The 22,840-nt window shown below is 39.1% G+C and overlaps 2 protein-coding genes across 2 annotated transcripts; both read left to right on the top strand.

Annotated features, from left to right (window-relative positions):
• The first annotated feature begins 2,399 nt into the window (after positions 1–2,399).
• Positions 2,400–7,776, top strand: LOC121734326 (40S ribosomal protein S6). The gene is made up of 6 exons (XM_042124859.1): positions 2,400–2,475; positions 2,814–3,018; positions 3,316–3,461; positions 4,086–4,256; positions 5,067–5,213; positions 7,656–7,776. The coding sequence occupies exons 1-6, from the start codon at positions 2,470–2,472 to the stop codon at positions 7,740–7,742; spliced, it is 762 nt and encodes a 253-aa protein (XP_041980793.1). The 5' UTR covers positions 2,400–2,469; the 3' UTR covers positions 7,743–7,776.
• Positions 7,777–9,423: 1,647 nt separating this feature from the next.
• Positions 9,424–22,536, top strand: LOC121734322 (ubiquitin-like modifier-activating enzyme ATG7). The gene is made up of 11 exons (XM_042124853.1): positions 9,424–9,676; positions 10,208–10,403; positions 11,525–11,974; positions 12,858–12,970; positions 14,228–14,372; positions 15,251–15,409; positions 15,921–16,109; positions 16,828–17,043; positions 17,784–17,899; positions 20,772–21,048; positions 22,028–22,536. Exons 1-11 carry the CDS (start codon positions 9,474–9,476, stop codon positions 22,058–22,060), a joined length of 2,097 nt encoding a protein of 698 aa, XP_041980787.1. The 5' UTR covers positions 9,424–9,473; the 3' UTR covers positions 22,061–22,536.
• Positions 22,537–22,840: the final 304 nt, after the last annotated feature.

The raw sequence follows: 22,840 nt of genomic DNA, 5'->3' as shown, positions 1-22,840 counted from the left end.
ATTATTGTCTATATATGATAGGCGGTCTCGACGGTATCACCTCTCAGCATCTGAAGGACCTCACCAGCGGTTGCTGTGGGGATGCCGGAGAGAAACTCCTGCAGGAGGTCACGAATTTGTGCAACCTCATGCTTCGTGGTGAGGTTGCTTCAGATATCGTAGACATCCTGTATGGAGCAAACCTCTGCGCGCTGAGGAAGAGAGATGGTGGCATTCGACCGATCGCTGTCGGCTCAACATACCGGCGCCTCACTGCCAAGATAGCCTGCAGGTCCATAAAATCTCTGTCATCATATTTCCAACCCAAGCAACTTGGTTTCGCCTGCAAAGGTGGCTGTGAGGCAGCCGTTCACTCTTTTCGCACTCATGTTCAAAATTCAAAAAATAGTATATATTTAAAGGTGGATGTTTCAAACGCTTTCAATTCTGTAGACAGGGTCGCCATGTTAACACAGATAAAAACCAAAGCCCCCACCATTTTACCCTTCATGTTACAGTGCTACCGAGATCCCACTAAACTCATTTACCAGAACCACTTAATCCAGTCTGAAGTTGGCTGTCAACAGGGCGACCCTCTAGGTCCAGCAATTTTCAGTCTAGCTATTCACCCGGTCATCGAACTCCTAAATTCCAAATTCAACGTGTGGTATCTAGATGACGGGACCCTTGCCAGCGACGCATCTACAGTTCTTTCGGATTTTCAGACTCTGATTCGCGAATTCAAAATTATAGGCCTAGATTTGAACCTGGGGAAGTGTGAACTTTTTGTCCCTGATGATTGTGGGGATAGAGATGAGATAATATCCAGTTTCAAGGCCGTCGCCCCAGAATTATCAGTGATTGAGAAGAGTTCACTTTTTCTCTTGGGTTCACCTGTTCTAGCCGATTCTTTTCCTGACTATATAAATGAAAAAACACGGAATTTTAGTGAATGTTTAGATCGTCTTCTCCAAATTAACAGTCACATGGCATTTACTCTGATTCGATATTGTTTATTCGTTCCAAAATTTACGTATGCTTTGCGGTGTTGTCAGCTCTGGAAGTTCCCAGAACTTCTCCATAGCTTAGATGACACCCTAAAGCATACGCTTTCCACAATTTTAAACATAAAATTTGATGAAAGTTCCTGGACCCAAGCTACACTACCAGTAAGGTTCGGTGGCCTGGGAATACGAAAAACATCGGACACAGCTTTACCGGCGTTCTTGTCCTCGGTCCACGCAAATCGCGCAGTAATAGCCCAAATCTTAGAGCCCTCATCTTGCCCATTCGTCATTCCCTTTGCGGACGAGGCCAAGGATGCCTGGGACATTGCTAGTGCCGGCAGCGAGGTTCCCAAGAACACATCTTCCCAAAGGCTCTGGGACGAGCCCATCTGCGAACTGGTGCGTAATAAACTGTTTAACACGTCTACCAGCGCCGTAGAACGGGCTCGACTTTTGGCCGTGGAGAGGTGGGAGTCGGGAGCTTGGCTGCAGGCACTGCCATCTAAAAACACAGGAACATTGCTGGACCGTAATACATTCCGTCTTGCCACTGCCCTGCGTCTTGGTGTCCCCCATGTCGTCCCCCATCAGTGTGTTTGCGGCGCGCGCGTTGACAGCTATGGTCACCACGGGTTGTGCTGCTCGCGAAGTGCCGGACGCTTTTCACGGCATCACAACCTGAATGACCTCATTCGTCGGGCTCTTGTCACTGCCGGCGTGCCAGCGATACTGGAGCCCTCCGGTTTGGCGCGCGACGATGGCAAGAGACCCGATGGAATGACCCTGGTGCCCTGGAATGTGGGTCGGGCCCTTGTGTGGGACGCTACTTGTGTCGACACACTCGCCTCGTCCCATATTCAGAGCACCTCGAGCTGTGCGGGCGCAGCCGCAAACCTAGCAGAGAACCTCAAGCGGCGCAAATATGAGAACCTCAGCGGAGATCTTATATTTGAACCGTTTGGGGTGGAAACTCTAGGCGCATGGGGTCCGGGGGCACATAAGCTTTTTAGAGGAATATCTAAGAAGCTTGTTGAAGCCACCCGAGACCCCAGAGCTGGGAGCTACCTGGCACAGCGGATAGCAATTGCCATCCAACGTGGCAATGCTGTCAGCTTGCTGGGCACTCTGCCAGATGGGGACGACTTGGGCAAGTTTTTCTTTTTATAGTTTTATATTTAAAGTTTGTATATATAATATATCTGTATATTTTAGATAGTATTTTAGTGTTGACTGTATTGACTTTATACTTAGACTTTGACTAGACTTTAGACCTGACTGACCTGACGATAATATAGAAAAAATTGTTTAAAGAATATTGTTTTCCCGCCATAATATTATACTCGACACTGGCCATGGTTATAGCCGAAGTGCCATTATCTGAAAAAAAAAAAAGACAACACTGGTTTTAGCTGTCAATTGTCAATTGTCATCAGCTGTCATTGCTCTTTTTCATGGCTGACGTTCTAGGGAGCTAACTGCAGTCATGAAGGTTAATAAATAGTGCTTTTATTTTAACATTTTATTCTATATATATTTAAAATAATAATGGCGTGAAGGACGTGGTATATTTTACGATCCAGTTTTAGTAATACATCGCTCGTTGTGCCCGTGATTATGTGGAAAAACATTGATAAATAACCACTTACCGTGGTTCGCCTGTAAATCTCACGCTACGATTTCTGTTTGAAACATTACTACCAGCTATTCGCGTTGTCGTGTTTTCAAGAATAGCCGAAACTATTTGTAGTGTGAAGCAATAACTTGGTGTTTTTCAGTTTACCAACTGAACTGACTGTCGGTTGTTATAACCTCAATACTTTTTTTTAGTTGAACGTCTCGTACCCGGCAACGGGATGCCAGAAGCTATTCGAAGTTGTGGACGAGCATAAGCTCCGTATCTTCTATGAGAAGCGCATGGGCGCTGAGGTGGAGGCCGACCAGCTAGGTGACGAATGGAAAGGTTACATCCTCCGTGTTGCCGGCGGTAACGACAAGCAGGGCTTCCCCATGAAACAGGGTGTCCTGACTAACAGTAAGTGCTTAAAGATTATTAGAAAGTCTCAAATATTGTAATAATAGTGCTGAACATTGGGCTTGTTTGTATTATGGAGATCGCAGACGGCCAACTTTTTGTGTGATCGAGTCTGCGGCGCACATATAATTGGCATGGCGCAGTCATCTCCCTTACCTCTTTATGAAATGCTAATACAATCGAAATTCCTTTATAAGATTAAGCACCTGGTTTATCCAATAAATTATTGAAGGATACAATCAAAAGTAAGCTATAAATTGTACCAACATTATGCTGATTAAAGCTTTTCATCTCTAGGTCGTGTTCGTTTATTAATGTCCAAGGGACACTCGTGCTACAGACCACGTCGTGATGGTGAGAGGAAACGCAAGTCTGTTCGTGGCTGCATTGTAGATGCTAACCTTTCAGTGCTCGCCCTGGTCATTGTACGCAAGGGAGCTCAGGTAATAATTCATCTTATTTGCTTTGGATTTGTTTTTTTTTACTGTCTTGATGGAGCTTTGAATGTATTATGTCATTTCTTAAATCATGGAGATACCTAAAGAACGTATAGTAAAAACAGTTTTTTTTAAATATAATCTGATTACTTGGAAAATATTCAACATATCCCTGTTCTTACTGTTTCCCAGATCCTCAAATCTGTGTAATTATATGCGGCAGGGTATATCACCATGGTGTTAGTTTATAGCACTGTATTCTATAATACTTTGCATTTATACTTTCACCAAACAATTTTACTAATATTACATGTATTACTGTGGAATATAAGGCTCAGAATATTAAGCATTAGATAAGCCTGAAATCTGAATGAAGCAAAGCTTTCTGATCATACTTATTAAATTTATATTATATAATATATTGTAGCTTGTTAGTCAATTGGTTTTCAAATGTATCAGAGAGCACTGAGCAGTAAGCAGGAACTAGGAAGCTAATATTTACGTAACTAAAGGGGTGGAGGGGTGAGAGCATGTTCAAATTAATGTTTTGAGCTGAGCATTAACTAAGTTTCTTTACTTTTTAGTCATAATGTCACTTTAATTTTTAACAGTAATATCTATCATTTTCAGGAAATTCCCGGACTCACCGACGGCAATGTGCCCCGCCGTCTAGGACCCAAGCGTGCGTCCAAGATCCGCAAATTGTTCAACCTGAGCAAACAGGACGACGTGCGCCGTTACGTTGTCAAACGTGTCCTCCCAGCTAAGGAGGGCAAGGAGAACTCTAAACCCAGACATAAGGTAAGCTCTTTTACCCTTCAACTAGATTAAAACTAATTTGACTGATATGTACTACATATTCACCTATTCAAAGTATTTTGTTTACTGTAGTGTGGAGCTTAAGAATTTTGTGGTTGGTTCATTGCTCACATTTGAATATAAACACATACAAACACACAAACAGGTATGCAATTAGCTATAGCAATGTTTGTGTGCAAGTGTTAGATAATGGCGATAAATCAATGTATTATCAGAGAAGTTGATTCCTATGCAAATCGGGGACCTAAGTAGTTTGGTTGCGTTACGTCAAACCCAGCTGACAGATCACAATTAACATTGACATATTCGACCAAATAGCGTTTGTCTGTCAATTGCATAGCAATCAATTTCCTCAATGGCACGGTCTACAAAATATGAAGCTCCAAGTAAAGAAACTTACTTTTATGAGTATGCTTCCCTGATCAACTTTTAAATTGTGTGGTTTTTTGGCCACTCAAATATTTATCAGGGTATATTAACTAGCTCCGAGCAGAAGACTCAGATTCTTATATCTGTCTACTTTTACAGTGAGCTATACAAACTTATCAGATTCGACCGAAGAAAACCATAATATATTATGACAGTGTACATGTATGTGTATTACACATCAAGCATTTTCTAGACAGTGGTGCTTGTGGTTGCCAACATCATATATTACTCTATTCTATAAAGTTTTACTTATCCTTGGCATTTTAATCTGATACAACTATTTCACATCATCATACAAACTAAAAGTTACAAAATTCTTCAAAAATAATTATTAAAGTCTAATGTAAAACTATTCCTTTTTAGGCACCTAAAATCCAAAGGCTAGTAACACCTGTGGTGCTGCAACGCAGACGCCACCGACTGGCCCTCAAGAAGAAGCGCTTGGCTAAACGCAAGGCGTCTGAGGCCGACTACGCCAAGCTGCTCGCACAGAGGAAGAAGGAATCTAAGGTACTTTTTTTTTTTTTTTTTTTGTATGAAATAAGGGGGCAAACGAGCAAACGGGTCACCTGATGGAAAGCAACTTCCGTCGCCCATGGACACTCGCAGCATCAGAAGAGCTGCAGGTGAGTTGCCGGCCCTTTTAGGAGGGAATAGGGTAATAGGGGAAGGTAGGGATGGAAAGGGAACGGAATAAGGGAGGATAGGGAAGGAAATAGGGTAGGGGATTGGGCCTCCGGTAAACTCACTCACTCGGCGAAACACAGCGCAAGCGCTGTTTCACGCCGGTTTTCTGTGAGGACGTGATATTTCTCCGGTCGAGCCGGCCCATTCGTGCCGAAGCATGGCTCTCCCACGTCAAAACGTGGGAGAGCCGTAATACGAGTAGTAATACCTTAAAAAAATAATCAGTGTGTCGTGCTCGGTTTTGAAGCCGCGCGCGCTACCAAAAATGCCGCGCGGAGGCCTATTACGGCCGTTAAATTACGGCGTACGGGCCGGTACAAAAAAACACGATACGATGCCGTGCCGTATATCGTGGCACGTCACGATGTCGCGTCGTAGTTTTTCACGATGCTCGTCGTGGATTCCCACGACACGACGTCGTATTGTGAAACGTCGTGTTTTTGTGTCCCGGCCGTCATCTCTGTACGTCAAATCTAACATTTATTTTGAAATTAAAAATTAAAAAAAAATAATTCTAAAATTAAAAAAAAATAGGTGAAAATAATTGCGAAAACCTATCAACTCCCAAGTGACCCAAGCGGGCTGCGATAAGTGATAATAATATATTTCCAAGAATCAGCGATCGAAGGATTAACCGGTTAATTTGGGTTTTCAGAATCGTTTGTGTGTTAGTAACCGGTAACCTTTACCATTTGGGTTACGTAAAAACCGTTCGCTTGTTTAACCGGTAAATAAAAGAACGATATATTTACCGGTTTTTAACCGAAATAAACCGGTATTTTCAAACCGGTTCCGAGCCCTGGATTGAGCAAGCCAAATAATGGATGTTGTGAGAGTTACTAGGTATTTTTATAGCTATTTCAGGGGAAATTAATAACACATAAAAGTTATTGAGCTTTAACTTATGCATGTACAGCTTGTATCATATGACTATAAACTGTTTTGTAGAGATCATACAATGCTGTAAGAGTAATAGGCTGTGTCTTACCCCTCGGTATGTTGTTGATACTTACTGAGGTATTAAATCAGCAACAAAACACCGAATAAATCATCGGCCAAACCTACGCAACCTGCGCGACTACGCGACTGCGAAGCGGGATCGTCTGCTACGCGGGACGTTCGCGTCGGCAGAGCGGGAATAATCTACACTTCACATCGTAGTCGCGCAGGATTTGCATTGAAGACGCTCCCGTCGCGACATTACTGACGCGTAGGTTTAGCCCAAAGCCTAATTCTTTAATGGACCTTTGTGTTGAATGTTATCAATTAAAATACTATTTAAAAAAACAACTTTGTATGGCTGTAAAATGATACCGAAATAAATGAAAAACGATTCAGTGCGGATGACACGGCAGCCGTGTCATAATTATATTAATAAAATATGTTTTTGAATTTGAAAAAAAACTATTTGTATCTTTCTACTCCGAACAAAACCGTCTTAATTTTCGACGTAAAACAGGCCTATAGGCTTCGTTTCTGAATATTTTGTGAATTAAAAAAAATAAGGGGCTGTCCCCTTTTTTAGCCCGGCCGTACATTATCCGAAATTTCTGATCAGAAAAATTCGGACGCCCGCCGGAACGCACTCTGTTCATACATTTTGTTGTGGACCCCGCATACTATCAGAATTTTGACGTGTCAAAATATATGAGTGTCCGAATTTTTCTGATCATTAATTCGGATAATGTGCGGCCGGGCTTTTTAGTAGTAAACTTTTAAGAAAATAAAGGAGTAATATTGGGAGTTCATATTATTCTATATTATTTTAGATTTTCAAGTTCTTGCGATTTTTTTAAACGATAATGTAGAAAAATACTTGCGTTGACGTCAAAGTAAACTAAACAACGAACTTCTTTAAATTTATCTACGAACTTAAAATTAACATCGGAAACCCATATCTATTATACTCATTTTTCTAACTATAAAAACCTACAAAAGTTTTGCAACATCTGAATAAAAAAATCGCTTACTTGCCATTTTCAGGTTAACACTTAGTAAAATTACACGAAACCAACTCAAAATAACGTAATCTTCCATTAACATCAATGGTTTGGGTTCAGCTAAATAAATCAAGTTAATACACGTGTAAAAATCAAGAAAAACAATAAACCTTTTTGAACATGGCGGGTGACACGTTAGCCGTGTCATCTACTTCTATGGCGTATGACACGGCTAACGTGTCACGAGAAAATTGTATGCCGCCACTACTGAGTTTAAAAAAATATGCGCCGCATTGAATCGGTTAACAAAACTTTTTTTTTGCAGGCGAAACGCGCAGAAGAGATCAAACGCAGGCGTTCAGCTTCCATGCGGGATTCCAAGAGCTCAAACACGAGTGCACCCCAGAAGTGAAAGACTTTAACCAATAAAAAAAGTTAAAAACCGTAACTTGTTCCTTTTATTTCATGCCTGAGTTCTGTAATTTCACAATGTGTAATAATAAAATCCCAGGAAATGTTTATTTGTATTAAGAGTAGTTACATGGAACATAAAATAGGCAGTGAGCAGCAACTATCAGTTCTTGGACCACAGTTATAGTCTGTCAAGAAAGTGAAGAAATTAAAAAGTAGCAACATAGTGTCATCCCTTTCAAATATAATCTTTAAAAAAAGGGATTACACTACGATGTTATCACATTTTAATTTCTTCACTTTCTTGACTGACTATACGAACGTGGCGAGAAAAGGAACTAACGCTTCTATAAACGTAGTGATTATATTCTCTTTGGCTTCTATCATACAAAAACGTCATTTTTGAGTTTTGACAGTTCTCCTTTACCAGCAGCGCCCACTGACATATTCATTTAAAGCCTTGGAATCACTGATCTCCATCATACAAGTACTTGTATAATGAAGGTCAGTGCTTGGAATACTGTACAAGATTCAAGAAGAATATTTAAAAATTCAGAGTGCCTTCATATTACGTCGCAAGCAGTGCGGCAGCCGCGCGACTTCTATACAAAAGAGAGTCGCCCGGCTGTAGCGCTGCTGCCGCAGTGCTTGCGACGCGACGTTGCGAGTTGCGACGTAATGTGAAGGCAGCTCGATGAATAAGGAAACAGATGGAAGCGACATAACTAAAAAAAAATGTGGCCGGCGCCATATTGCCAAGAACTAATCTATAGTGATGGGACACTCGGTTGATATTTGTCGAGGATATCGATAAGTAATATATTGTTATAAGTGAGCTATTAAGGTTAAAATCTTTTAAATAAATGATCAGATTCTTCACCTTATATTTTTTAAATTCGATAAAAAAGTACTGATGTACTTTTTTATCGAATTTAAAAAATAGTGATCTAAACGTCAAATCTACTAATTTCTATGTTGATTAAATATCGAAAATTAAGCCATGTTATATTCTATTCTATCACAAATCTTATTTATTGTTTAATTATTAACTAAATTAGCACATACGAAGTCAAGCCATCGGTAAAATAACAAAAATTTTAGTAAAAATATAAACGTACCGATCCAAGGACAAACTTTTTTAAATTTTTTCACTTTTTTGACGGACTATAAATTAATTTTAAAAAAAGCAAATTGGTCGAAAAATTTGACCGATATATCGATATTTTTTTCGCGATATATCGAGACCGATATTGATATTTTTTCAAATATCGATGTATCGATATATCGATATTTTCTTTCACTTTCGACATCCCTATAATACGACACTTTGACAGTTTATGTAGGTACCTCGGAGAACCGGAACATAAAATGGCGGACCGGCCACAGTATTTTGATTTGGTAGAGACCATTATGCCGCGTCCACTTATAAAAGTCAATGAGGCAGCCTCACAAAGGAGCCATAAAAAAAGAAGAATATAAATGAAAAATATTTACCACTAATAAATTACCACTGGATAAGAAGGATAAGAAGGATTTGGGATGATTGGAAGAAAATTTGTGGTTAGTAATCTGTGGTGGCAAGTTGATAGTAAAAAAAAAAAACAGCTGATAGTGACATTTGACGTTCTGTTTGAAATAAATCTTTGCTTACTAGCAAAATTTTCATAATTTTACTTTTTTAAAGGAATTTCTAATAATTAATTGATAGATAATTTGTTTAACTAACTTAGACATGTCGACCGCCCAGGAAACTAAAGGAATAATTCAATATGTACCTTTCAAATCTTTCGTTCATCCAGCCTTTTGGCATACGCTTAGTGAGTTGAAATTGAATGTAGATAAACTAAACGAGACGACGAAACAAATACACGGCATTTATTCCTTTAGGGACGATATTGACGGCATATTCGAAGTGGATGGAACATCCTTTAACCAGTGAGTTGTCATTACCAGATTTCAGAATTATCAGATTCTTTAAAACACCTCTTCTCCGTTTTAGTTTATTTTTATATAAATGTAAACAAAGCTACCTTACTTAGCCAATACCCACGGGTGCAGGTGGTTAGATTACTACAAATTTAAATGCCACATTAACCATATGTGTAATGACTAATGAGAGATTTTGCTAAACAGTCTAAATCAAACTCAGTAATGTGAAGTATGGGCCAAGACTGTTATTTCGGTAAAGGTTCGGAAACCTACCCCAAGATGGGGGGAGCGGGGGTGAGGGGAGAGTGGGGAGGAAGGATAAACACCCCTACGTAGGTACCAAATCCACACTGAGTAACCCCCCAGTTTTGGAGCTGCTCACCTTTAAAATTTTCGGAATTCTGAGGCGTGTTTTGTGACGGTCGCCGGCTGCTGCCACAACACAGTCACAGTTCTAACTTAACCTACTTTTGGATTTTCTGGATTGTGTTTGTTTTTGTTTTGTCTGTTACTCATTTATAATTTATTATTTTCTAGGTCAACAACAGAGGATTTGTTCTCCATAGATGTCATTGGTACATTGATAAATAAGAACACAATTGAAGATTTTAAGGGCATTGACAAAGCAGCGCTTCTCAATAGTATAGGAGAAGTAATATGGACTAACATAAAAACTCGGTCCTGGATAGATAAACCTAACTCCCTTGTAACTTTTATTATACTGTCGTTTGCTGTAAGTATTTTTCTTATGAATTGTAATGTATTTTCTCATAAAAACAGTTCTTTTTTTAGGGTTCCGTACCCAAAGGTTTAAAAACGGGACCCTATTACTAAGACTTTGATGTCTGTCCGCCCGTCCGTCCGTCTCTCCGCTATAGCTAGACTTCTGAAATTTTCACAGATTGTGTATTTCGGTTGCCGCTATAACAAACAATACTGAAAACAAAATAAAATTATACGTGGGAGAGCCATGCTTCGGCACGAATGGGCCGGCTCGACCGGAGAAATACCACGTTCTCACAGAAATCCGGCGTGAAACAGCGCTTGCGCTGTGTTTCGCCGAGTGGGTGAGTTTACCGGAGGCCCAATCCCCTACCCTATTCCCTTCCCTACCCTATTCCCTTCCCTACCCTCCCCTATTCCCTTCCCTTCCTATCCCTACCCTCCCCTATTCCCTTCCCTTCCTATCCCTACCCTCCCCTATTACCCTATTCCCTCTTAAAAGGCCGGCAACGCACCTGCAGCTCTTCTGAAGCTGCGAGTGTCCATGGGCGACGGAAGTTGCTTTCCATCAGGTGACCCGTTTGCTCGTTTGCCCCCTTATTTCATAAAAAAAAAAAATAATACTAAAGGGTCCCATACAACAAACGTGATTTTTTCGGCTTTTTTTTCTCTATATTAGTAATGGTTACAGGTAGGCACATGATATTTTCACAAAAGCCTTTATTTTATGTCTACTTTAATAATTTTTAATAATATTAAAATAAAATAAAAATTTAAGGGGGGCTCTCATACAAAAAAAAACAATTTTTGGCCTATTTTTGCTCTATAACGGTACTGAACCCTTCATGCACGAGTCCAACTCGCACTTGGCCTATTATTTAAACTTTAAGATGTCTGTTTTGTGATGAAGAGAACATTACTGCTTTATTGTAACTTGTACACAATACTGTAACACTTAGGAAGAATGGTCACTAACTACTTTAATTAATCCTTTAAGCTCTGGTGATCGCGACAACAATAGAATACAATAGCATTTCCAAGAATCCGTGATCAAAGGATTAAAACTAAAGCTTTGTATTTGCCTGCTTTAGCATGAGACAAATATAATTGTGTCTCTTTGTCTTGTTTCAGGATCTCAAGAAATTCCACTACTATTACTGGTTTGCATTTCCAACACCAAATCAACCTACTGTTTATTTGAAACAAAACAGTACTTCAATAACTGATTACTTTAGTCAAGATGAGTTGAAAAGTCTGACTATTAGCTTTAAAAATCTAGACATGACACAGAAATGTTTCTTCTGTATCACCAAAGATGATAAAGTTTCTGTGGACTTGCTGTCAACAGTTTTAAAAAGAAAAAATGGTGATGAATTAGACATTGATTTCTCGAAGACTTTCTTTGCTTTTGCTGATCCAAGTAGCGGTGAGAACCCCGGATGGCCTCTCAGATTGTTTATAGCAGCTCTTTTAGAATATTCACCATCATTAAGAGAAAGGGAGTTTAATGTCATTGGTATCAGATGCAAAAGATTAGAAGGTATTGAAGTCAGTAGAGTGTTCACAATAAAAACTTGTGAGGTAAGAAAAAATTAAAAAAATTTCAAACCTTTATGCTGGATTTACACGGGTGACTAAAGCCGCACGATTTACGCCGCACGGCGAAAATCGACCGTCTAAATGGCAATTCGACTACGCCGCATGCGGCTTAAGCCACAAGTCCCAAAGTCGTGCGGCCAATGGCCGCATGCGGCTGGTGACTAAAATCGACCGTGCAACAAGTCTCAGTCACAAGCGATCACTTGCTGCAAATACATAGCGGAGATCTCGGGCGGCACAGGCGATTTTTGTAGAATGTGTAAAAGGGGTGGCGATTCGGCTTGGACAGGCGATGCAACCCATGTAAATCCAGCATTTATAACGAAAATATTGCTTTGAAAGTACCTCTGCAAGGTAACTTACTATTTATCAATACTTAAATGTAAAAGATTTTTTTTTACTTGAAGTACAGTAGTATTTTAATGGAAATTAATGGTGAATCTAGTTGGTATCACTAACTAGCATTCTCTTGCCATAATTCAAGCAAAAAATATATTACAAGATGGTTTAATGGTTTATTTACTTAAACAAAACAAAACATTACAAAATAACATGGATTACAAATATTAGATACGAGCTTTTGCCCGCGGCTTCGCTCGCGTTAAGAAGTATTATTTTATACAAACTTTCATCCCCTATTTGAACCCCTTGGAGTTGGAATTTATCAAAATCCTTTCTTAGCGGATGCCTACGTCATAACATCTACCTGCATGCCAAATTTCAGCCCGATCCGTCCAGTGGTTTGGGCTGTGCATTGATAGATCACTATGTCAATCAGTCAGTCACCTTTGAGTTTTATATATATAGATTGTTGTCAGAGTCAAATTTCAATTTTCATTGTATGTTTTTAACCAGTGTTTTCAAGTTTCAGAATGTTCAATCAGATGGAAAGATTGGCTGGGTTGGCTGGGAGAGGAATGACAAAGGAAACTTTGGACCTAAACTTGCCAACATGTCTGCTTCTATGGATCCTAAGAAGTGAGTCTTAACGATAAAGTTAATATAATTACCTATGTTGATAAAAATATTTATTAAATGCTTATTTATGTTGCTCCTTGCAATCTTGGTCCTATACATTGGAAAAGCCACTAAATAGTTAGTGACAGTATAAGGACGCGTGAACTAAATATTTTTAATACTTCGATGGTGGCAATAGGGATGATGACAAGGTCAAAGATTAGCGAATTTTGTTAATAAAATAAAGAAATCACGATGAAAAATAAGTGTTCCCAAAATTTCAGCTCGATAGCATTTTTTTTTTGTTATGCGCCTTCAAAGTTGGATAATCAAGTCGATTTTTTTTTCAATTAAATTTCTTAATATTTGTATACCATTCGATAACTTATGCAATTAAAAGCAACTTTTGTTATGAAACCACTTTCATAAACGCAATATTTAATATACCTATCCAACAAAGTTTCTCTCCCGATGCGTACAAACTACGAAAGAGTGACGTCAGTCTTTCGTAGCACTTTGTATGGAGCGTTTCGGGCAGGTCTATTTTATGAGATGTTTGAATTGTCATATCTTGGTGAATTTTTAAGCTATCAGAGTCATTCTTTCAGCGATGTTCCTATTTTTAAGGGTCTTTCAATTACCAATAAGAACAAAAAATAGTCATCAAGCCTATTGCAGACACTATAGATTTTCAATTATGCGACAGCCGGGTGCCGCTTGGGGATGGATGGGTTAATAATAAGGTTTTATAATAATAACATTTTCTGTTGCCCAAGAAAAAATGTTATCGCAAAACATATTGCATAAGCAAGCGTTGAAGCAAGATAGCAATATTATCTGTGTGAAAAAGAAAAGTGCCTGACGAGTGAAGCGTACCTCACGTATGGGTGAAAACGAGATAACCATATATTTGTATGAAAGGGACAAATAGCTATACTTGGGAGAGCCATGCTTATACGTGGGAGAGCCATGCTTCGGCACGAATAGGCCGGCTCGACCGGAGAAATACGAACGTTCTCACAGAAAACCGACGTGAAACAGCGCTTGCGCTGTGTTTCGCCGAGTGAGTGAGTTTACCGGAGGCATTCCCTTCCCTATTCCCTTCCCTTCCCTCCCCTATTGCTTCTTAAAAGGCCGGCAACGCACCTGCAAATCTTCTGATGCTGCGAGTGTCCATGGGCGACGGAATTTGCTTTCCATCAGGTGACCCGTTTGCTCGTTTGCCCCCTTATTTCATAAAAAAAAGCGATATATGTACGATTTCTTTAACTTTCACAGATTGGCAGATGCATCATCCAACTTGAACATCCAGCTGATGAAATGGCGTCTGGTGCCAGATTTGGACGTGGATATCATGAAAGAAACAAAATGCCTTCTGTTGGGCGCTGGTACGTTAGGCTGCCATGTCGCTAGAAATTTGTTGGTACGTTAACTGCTTTATTAAATAGTAAACGACGCCAGCAACTCCGTTGCGCCAAAATTCGTTCATCGCGCGGTAACCGTACATTTTCCGGGATAAAAAGTATCCCATGTCCTTTCCCGGGACTCAAAGTATCTCGATTCTTCATACCAAATTTCAGCAAAATCAGTTCAGCAGGTTGGGTTGGGCGTGAAGAGGTTACAGACAGATGGATAGACAGACAGATACACTTTCGCATTTATAATATTAGTATGGATATTATGAGTATTTCAAACACTAATGTAGCTACTAGCTAATGAGAAATAGCTAAGAATATTTACGATCCTGTCAGCTCTAAAACACGAAAACCAACATCGATTCATAGTCACACTCACGATAGATCTTATTTTATGCCTTTCGACACAAAAAAATCTATTCATGCTTTTTTTAGATGATGGAAAGGCACACAGACACGCCAAACATAATTTTAGTCTGTATTGATTTATGAAACACGCCAGATGATTTATACATAACAGATTTACTATATTGCACGCGCTAAAACGTTTTAAACGCGTGTATAAATCTGGTATCCAAATCCCTCTTTTGTGTGTCATACATGAGCGTGGTAGAGCCATGCTTCGGCACGAATGGGCCGGCTCGACCGGAGAAATACCACAGGCTCACAGAAAACCGGCGTGAAACAGCGCTTGCGCTGTGTTTCGCCGAGTGAGTGAGTTTACCGGAGGCCCAATCCCCTACCCTATTCCCTCTTAAAAGGCCGGCAACGCACCTGCAGCTCTTCTGATGTTGCGAGTGTCCATGGGCGACGGAAGTTACTTTCCATCAGGTGACCCGTTTGCTCGTTTGCCTCCTTATTTCATAAAAAAATACTTGTTTTTCAGGCGTGGGGCTTTCGTCACATAACGTTCATAGACAACGGCAAAGTATCTTATTCGAATCCAACACGTCAAGTTCTGTATACGTTTGAAGACTGCTTGAATGGAGGCAAGAAAAAAGCTGAAACTGCTGCCGTGAATCTCAAGCGTATTTTACCTACTGTGGTAAGTTTTTTTAAATCTGTTACTGGATATTTATATTTTGCTTTATGATAAACTATTTGATAATAGTGTGTAAACTTTATAATATAGCTTAGGGCCGCGCAACACCGAAATGGCAGCGGCGAGGCGAGCACTTTTAGTGTCATGTGATTTTAAACTTTATCTTCATTATTGTAATTTGAAATACATATTATCGCTTGAGAAATCGCGGCTGCCGGCGGCCGGCAGCGGCCACGAGTGGCCAAGAGCAGCCACGGGCGGCCGGAAACTTCTCAAGCGATACTATGTATTACAATAATGAAGATAAAGTTTAAAATCATATGACACTGAAAGTGCTCGCCTCGCCGCTGCCATTCCAGTGTAGCCCGGCCCTTAGTGAAGTAATAAATTATTTATTGCTTAACGAAGTATGTGTAATAACTAATAAATAAATAATAAATATTGTTTTATATACTGTGTAATTAAAAAGTATACTACTAACTACTAAGTACTAACTAGTTTTTTTTTATTTCAGCACAGTGAAGGCCTATGCTTACACATTCCAATGCCCGGCCATCCAATCGGCGAATCTCTCAAGGACGAGACAATAAACAATATAAACATCATCACAAAAGCCATAGCGGATCATGACGTCATTTTCTTATTGTTGGACACAAGAGAGGCGAGATGGCTGCCTACCCTGATTGCTGCTCAGATGGGAAAGGTAAAAACAATCCAAACTTATCAAAAATATAAATAAGAAAATATGCCTGTCTGTTAGCTCTTCACACTTAAACCGCTGGACAGATTTAGATGACACTTTGTGTGGATATTGTCCCAGTCCCAGGGAGGGGTGGGATAGTTTTTATCCCAGATAAACGTGCGATTCCTGTGCAATAAATGAATTTTGGCACAGCAAAACCAATTATATACTAGTAGTGGGTCTGAGAATCGGCTACTGGGTACTTTTTATATTGATGAGTGCATTTGTTGAATTTGTTGACGACCTCCGTGGCTTGAGTGGTCGCGGGTTCGAATCCCGCCGACGGAACAAAAAGTTTTTCAATGTTCCTGGGTCATGGATGTGTATTAAATATGTGTATGATATAATAAAAATCTTAAATATATGTATAGTATAAAAGTATTAAATATATTTCCGTTGTCTGGTACCTGTAACACAAGTCCTTCAGGTACTTAGCACGGGGCCAGACTGACGTGGTGTGAAGCGTCCATAGATATTATTATTATTATTTGTGAATAAATAATAGTAAATTATTACAACTCGAGACTGACGGCGACCATTGTTTGTGCGACGGGATAGCGATGGACGTTGCCATGGTGACATACTTATTTAGTCACTTCAATAAAATAATATGAGCGAAATTCTTTATATGGCAAAGAAACGTTTGCGGGAACAGCTAGTAACAATATACATTTTTCAGATAGTAATCAACGCGGCGCTAGGATTTGACAGCTACCTTGTGATGCGTCATGGCACAAGCGCGCACGCAAGCATGCAAGCAAACGCGCAAGCAAATACGCACTCAGACGCACACGCAAGTACGCACTCAGACGCACACGCAAGTACGCAAGTTTCGAGCGTGCGTGGATCAATGTTGGGATGTTACTTCTGTAATGACGTCACTGCGCCTGGCAACGTAAGTATATTATTAATTTATACTTCACTCCCTTTAGATGAATTTATGACTAAACATTTTTAAATTAAAAATTACACACAAAAATGATGCAGCACATGATGTGCCTAAATATATGTAAGTAATTTTACCAAAACTGACCTTAAACCCCTTGCTATATATTAATACGTGAGCCAAAAACTTTGTATCCCTTTTGACGAAAAATGGGGAAACGTAGGTGAATGAAATTTTGCACAGTTATAGTTTATATAGTGAAGGAGTGCATTGAGCTAATATTATTTTGAAATTATGCTTTTATCATACATTTTTTAACAAATAAAACATTACACACACTACAACACACACACTAGGAAAAACGACAGATTTTTGAGTGACAAGCCTATACATACGAATTATACTCTTTTATTTAAGGTTGAAGTATGTTGACAACAAGGTGACAAATTGAAAATGGATTAAAGTTTTTTTATTGAATCTGAGATACTATTAAACAATGCTTACACGGCCAGTCTGAGATCAGCTAAGTCCCAGAGACAAGAGTTGAATTGAAAAAAATATGATAAAGTCAATATTTTTTTACAAAATATAGGTAGTAGTCCTAATGTCGTTGAAACTAAGGTGGAATTTCAACCATTGGGCGATCTCTAGTTATTGTAATTCCTATTGTCTTCAATAGTTGTATGCTGCCTAGTTATTTTATAAGTAAGAGGTATAGTGAATAACAAAAATTATTATAATATTGTCAGTCTGTGTCGGACCGCACGCTGGACCAGCAGTGCACGGTGTCGCGGCCGGGCGCGGCGGCGACGGCGGGCGCGCTCGCTGTCGAGTTGCTGGTGGGAATGCTGCAGCATCCTGATAAGTATGTGCTATCAGAGAAGTTGATTCCTGGGCAGATGGCGGACCTGTGTAGTTTGGTCGCGTTACCACGGAATATATATTGGTAGTACCAACAGAAGTCCAACTCGTGAAACCCGTTTAAAAAAATAACAACTCTTGCTGCGATACTATAAAGTTCAAATTCCGACCGCGCAGTGCTAGGTGCCTACAATTATATTTGCCTACATGTGCGCTTTCTATTGCGTAAGAGGTACCCTTTCTGACGAAATCAAGATTGTCACCTTTTAGAAAATAAAATATTCTTCTTTTAATTACTATATCTACTAATAGCAAACTTTTTTACAGTAATAATCAAATTGTAGTAACCCAACGTATATTTTATAAAAGTTTTATATTCGATTATAGTGTAGGAGCTGGTCAGGAATTTTTTACAACTTAAACATAGTAACTTGTGTTTATTTATCTGTAGTATGCGGTTTGTTTGTAACAAATTGGTTTATTTGCTACGTTTGTGTATTTTTTTTTTTTGTATTTTAAAGTCTTAAATTACTTTATTGAAATATTTTTTTTACTTTTTTCAATTGTTCATATTTATCAGATTAATAATGATTCTGACACAGCGGTTAAATCAGTACGTAGCTCGCTTGTGAGTCCCTTGTGATCTGCCCCTTTAAAGGGGTACTTACAGTTCGATACCTAAAGGCGCGAGTGGGACAGGCCTGGCGTTACGTCAAACCCAGCCGACAGAGCACGAATTACATTGAATTGACAATCCGACCAAATGACGTAGGTCCGGCAACTGTCTAGGAATCAATTTCCTCGATGGTACTAATTAAGAGCTATTCATAGAAAGATGGCAGACAGGTACATTATTTGGGTGGGTTATGTCATGCCCAGTCGATAAATGACGATAAACAAACAAGGATGAAACATCGAAATAACCCATGAGAGCGAAAGAGAAAGATATGTACTATCAGAGAAGTTGATTCCTAGGCAGATGGGGGATTTACGTAGTTTGGTTGCGTTACGCCAAACCCAGCCGACTGATCAGAATTACCATTGAATTGCCATAAGCCGACCAAATGACATAGGTCCGTAAACTGCTTAGGAATCAATTTCCTCGATGGTATTTTCTTCTTCGATTTTTTCTAAAGTTGTTACGGATTGCACCAAATGACATCGCCCGACCAAATAACGTAGGTCCACCTATCAGTTAATTTCTCTGCAAATTTAATTTACAATAGTCCATAGGTTTCCGCGCAGCCCGTAACAGTCACTAGAGTTTTCCGTGACTTCGATCAAAGATAATAATATGTTTATACACGTTAACGTAAAATACACGTTTTAACTGACTTCCAAAAAGGGAGAGGTTCTAAAGCTGGGTGTAACCAAACTACGGCCGGTATAAATAGTCAGTACTCAAGATCGGTCTCAATACGCGGTTCGCCTCTTAGATTGGTCCAAAATTTGACATCCAACCAATCACAGAGCCTGAACCGTGATAGTACTTAAGGGTATGTATGTGTTTCTTATATAGAGTTCACTGTGAAAGTGCAGCGCCGAAAGAGCAAACTTTTTTTGTGATTTAGTTTTAAAAAAAATACTCTTTCAGCGTTGCTACTTTCACGGTGAGCTCAATAGTCAATACAAGGGACTCATACACATTCTTACACATAACACATTCTAAAGTATTATCACCTAGTTTTGTTACACTTTTAGTCTAAGTCTGTCTAAGCGATAAGTTGAGAATGGCGAAATATAGAGATAAGGGATTCGGGAAGACGTCTAGAAAAATGTATCGGAAGCGTGTATTAGCTCACAAAAAATTGCAAAAGTTATAAGCAAATTAGGTTGCAAAAAAAAAGGTATTATGTTTTTTGTTAAAAACTCCGAAACTATTAACATTAAAGAAATTTTAAAAAAAGATTCTTAAAGAAGAGGAAATTTCCATAAAAAAATCTCAACTCCCGGAATTCTATCTCTATTATTTATAACTTTAATTTAACGCTGAAAGTAAGCCTCCGCGCGGCATTTTTAGGTAGCGCGCGCAGCTTCAAAACCGAGCACGTGACACTGATTATTTTTTTAAAGGTAATTAATGTTAATTTAAAATTTTCAAAAACTTATGGTGTATTCCGAACACTTCAAAGAATTTGCTCCCGTTGGAAATTTAACGTAAAGTAAATTTTTCAACAAATTACACAAGTGTTAACTAACGAAATTTTTTCAAACTTCCGTCCTCATTGTACTTTAAAGAAAACGTTTAAATAATTTTCGTAAAATTTTTCACTTCGTGGAGCCCTTGATATAAACATACTTAACAAGATCACGCCATAAAAGTTTAACAAAATTTAATACTTTGTTTATACTTAATCATTTTTTAACTTGAACAAAAAACTAGAAATCCACGTAATATTGTCAAAAAAAAGTTGTTTCATTTATTATCACGTAATTGATTTCATATCAATGAAGGACATGTATTAACTAAATAAAAAAATTTTTTCCGCCATTTGCTAATAAAAAATTTATAAACTAATAAAAATAAACATTTTTTTGATCAAAAATTTCATTGTTTATTAACTTAAAAATTTGTTATAAAAATTTCTGAACTTTTTTATATTCTTTTTCTGAAACTCTTAAAAAATACAAAAACAACGATGTACAACAAAGTGCAAAAAAATTTTTTTTAAAAGGTGCAATAAAAAATCGAAAAAAAAATAATGTGTGTGCTAATACACGCTTCCGATGCATTTTTCTAGACGTCTTCCCGAATCTAATGAGCTATCGCACGTATTTTTATGACCCTTATCTTTATATTTCGCTATTCTCAACTTATCGCTTTAAAGACTACTTGTTTATAATTTGTGGCTGATCATATTATTTTTTCCATTCAGGATAGACGCACCCGCGCCATTCAAAATGGACGATGAAACAACAAGCCAAGGCATATTGGGTGCCGTACCGCATTCCATACGCGGCTTCCTACACAACTATCAGACAGTGTTGCCGACTTGTGTCAAATTCCGGCAGTGTATAGCCTGCTCCGACACTGTTATAGATATGTATAGAACGGCAGGAACGCAGTTCCTACTGGATGTGTTTAACAGTGGGAAGTATTTGGAGAAGTTGACCGGCTTGACTGAGTTGCAGACGCTTGCTGAAATGACTGAGGTATTTTTTTTTAACTTTCTCACCTATTAACGCGATAGAATGTTCTTGTCACTTTTCGCGACAATTTGTAGAGCCCGACAAGGCTTTAAATGAAGTGAGCGGGAGCGCTGCTAGTAAAGGAGAACTGTCAAAAATGACGTTTTTGTATGATGGCAGCGTTAGTTCCTTTTTTGCCACGTTCATTTAAAGCCTTGTCGAGCTGTACAACATTGAACCAATCAAACTTATGCATATTTACATAATATATTATGACACAATTTCTGTTGTTTGCCACTAGGGGCGCTGGTTCAATCTTATATTAAAGTTTAAAGTTAAAGTAAACTTCCTAAAGTTACACTCAGCCCACAAATTTAAATTAATTTTGGATTTTGGTAGAGTATAGTATTTATTGATTCATATGAACATAGTGTATCACCAAAGATACTGATTCATGTGCAGATGACGGACCTTCGTCATTTGGTCGAGATACGTCAATTCAATATTAGTCGTGAATCGTGATTTGTCTTCTGAGTACGTAATGCAATCAAATTACGTAGGTCTGTCATCTGCCAATGAATACACTTCCTATAGTACCTAAGTAGGCAGATGGCGGACCTATGGGCGTTCGCTGCGTTGAGCGTGTGCCCGGCGCGGCTGCCGGTCGCGGGCGGCCGCGCCGTGCGTTCGCCATAGTAATCGTGCAACGGCTGACCCGCTCAACGCAGCGCTGTTCTATGGGATGACATGAAACAAGCACGCCTCGCGTGGCCGCGCCGCGCAGCGAACGCCCTAAGTAATTTGGTCGCGTTAAGTCAAACTCGTCCAGCCAAGCCGCTCGGCGCTCACAGCTAAAATTAAATTGACATAAGCCGACCAAATGACGTGGGTCTGTCAATTGCCTAGGAATAAATTTCCTCGATGAATAAATTATTATTGTCTCGCGGCTAAGTTTCCCTTTTCTTTAATTATGTGATGATTATTGCTTTACTCTTATTTACAGATTGTCGCGTTGTCCGATGATGATGAAGATTGAGATTCGTCGCCAAACCCGGGTTTTTTTTATCAAAAACTAGATAGATTTATACTGCGAAATATCTTGACACTTAATTTGATGAACATCACCACGTGTTAGGCCAGCTAACTCTTAAGATATTTTGACTGGGCTACTCTTAAGATATTAACAATATGCTTGAAACCACGAAGCTAGTTATTTTAGTATGACTTTTCTCGTGGTTTAATATATTAAGTGCAATATGCGTTTAGTAGTTATTTAATATACAAGTGATGCTATATTACGATTCATTCCATTACTATGCTGTACCTGTAAAGCCTGTCAATTTACGCCATATACCATGCACCAGTGTGGGTTTTTAATCCTGGACAAAATATTGTTGCTCTCTTACCTCGTAGCAGTCGCATAGACTTAAACAGTGTTTAGGGCTGAAAATGAATATAAGTGTCAAAACACACTATGCCGAATTTCCGCGGCGGAAGTTCGGCTTAATTCCGCCTGCACTGTCTTCTTCTTCTTCTTTTGGCGTAAGCCTCCCCATTTAGGAGTTGCCAGCGTCAGAGACGGTTGCCCATGAAGGGTTCCGCCTGCACTGTATTTTAAATTACCGATGACAAACCATGCCGAAATTCCGTCGCGTTATAGATATTGTATGCGTTTGACATTGCTGACGTAATCATGCGGAATTTCCGCCGCAGGACTTCGGCATAGTGTGTTCAGATACTAACTTTATTTATTACGATATATAATAAAATATGTGATTAAATAATAGTAGCTTCAAGCTTGATGTGTCATAGTGCT

The sequence above is a fragment of the Aricia agestis genome, chromosome 15, assembly GCF_905147365.1.
Source record: "Aricia agestis chromosome 15, ilAriAges1.1, whole genome shotgun sequence".
NCBI lineage: Eukaryota > Metazoa > Arthropoda > Insecta > Lepidoptera > Lycaenidae > Aricia > Aricia agestis.
This window is presented reverse-complemented; position numbering and strand designations above follow the sequence as displayed.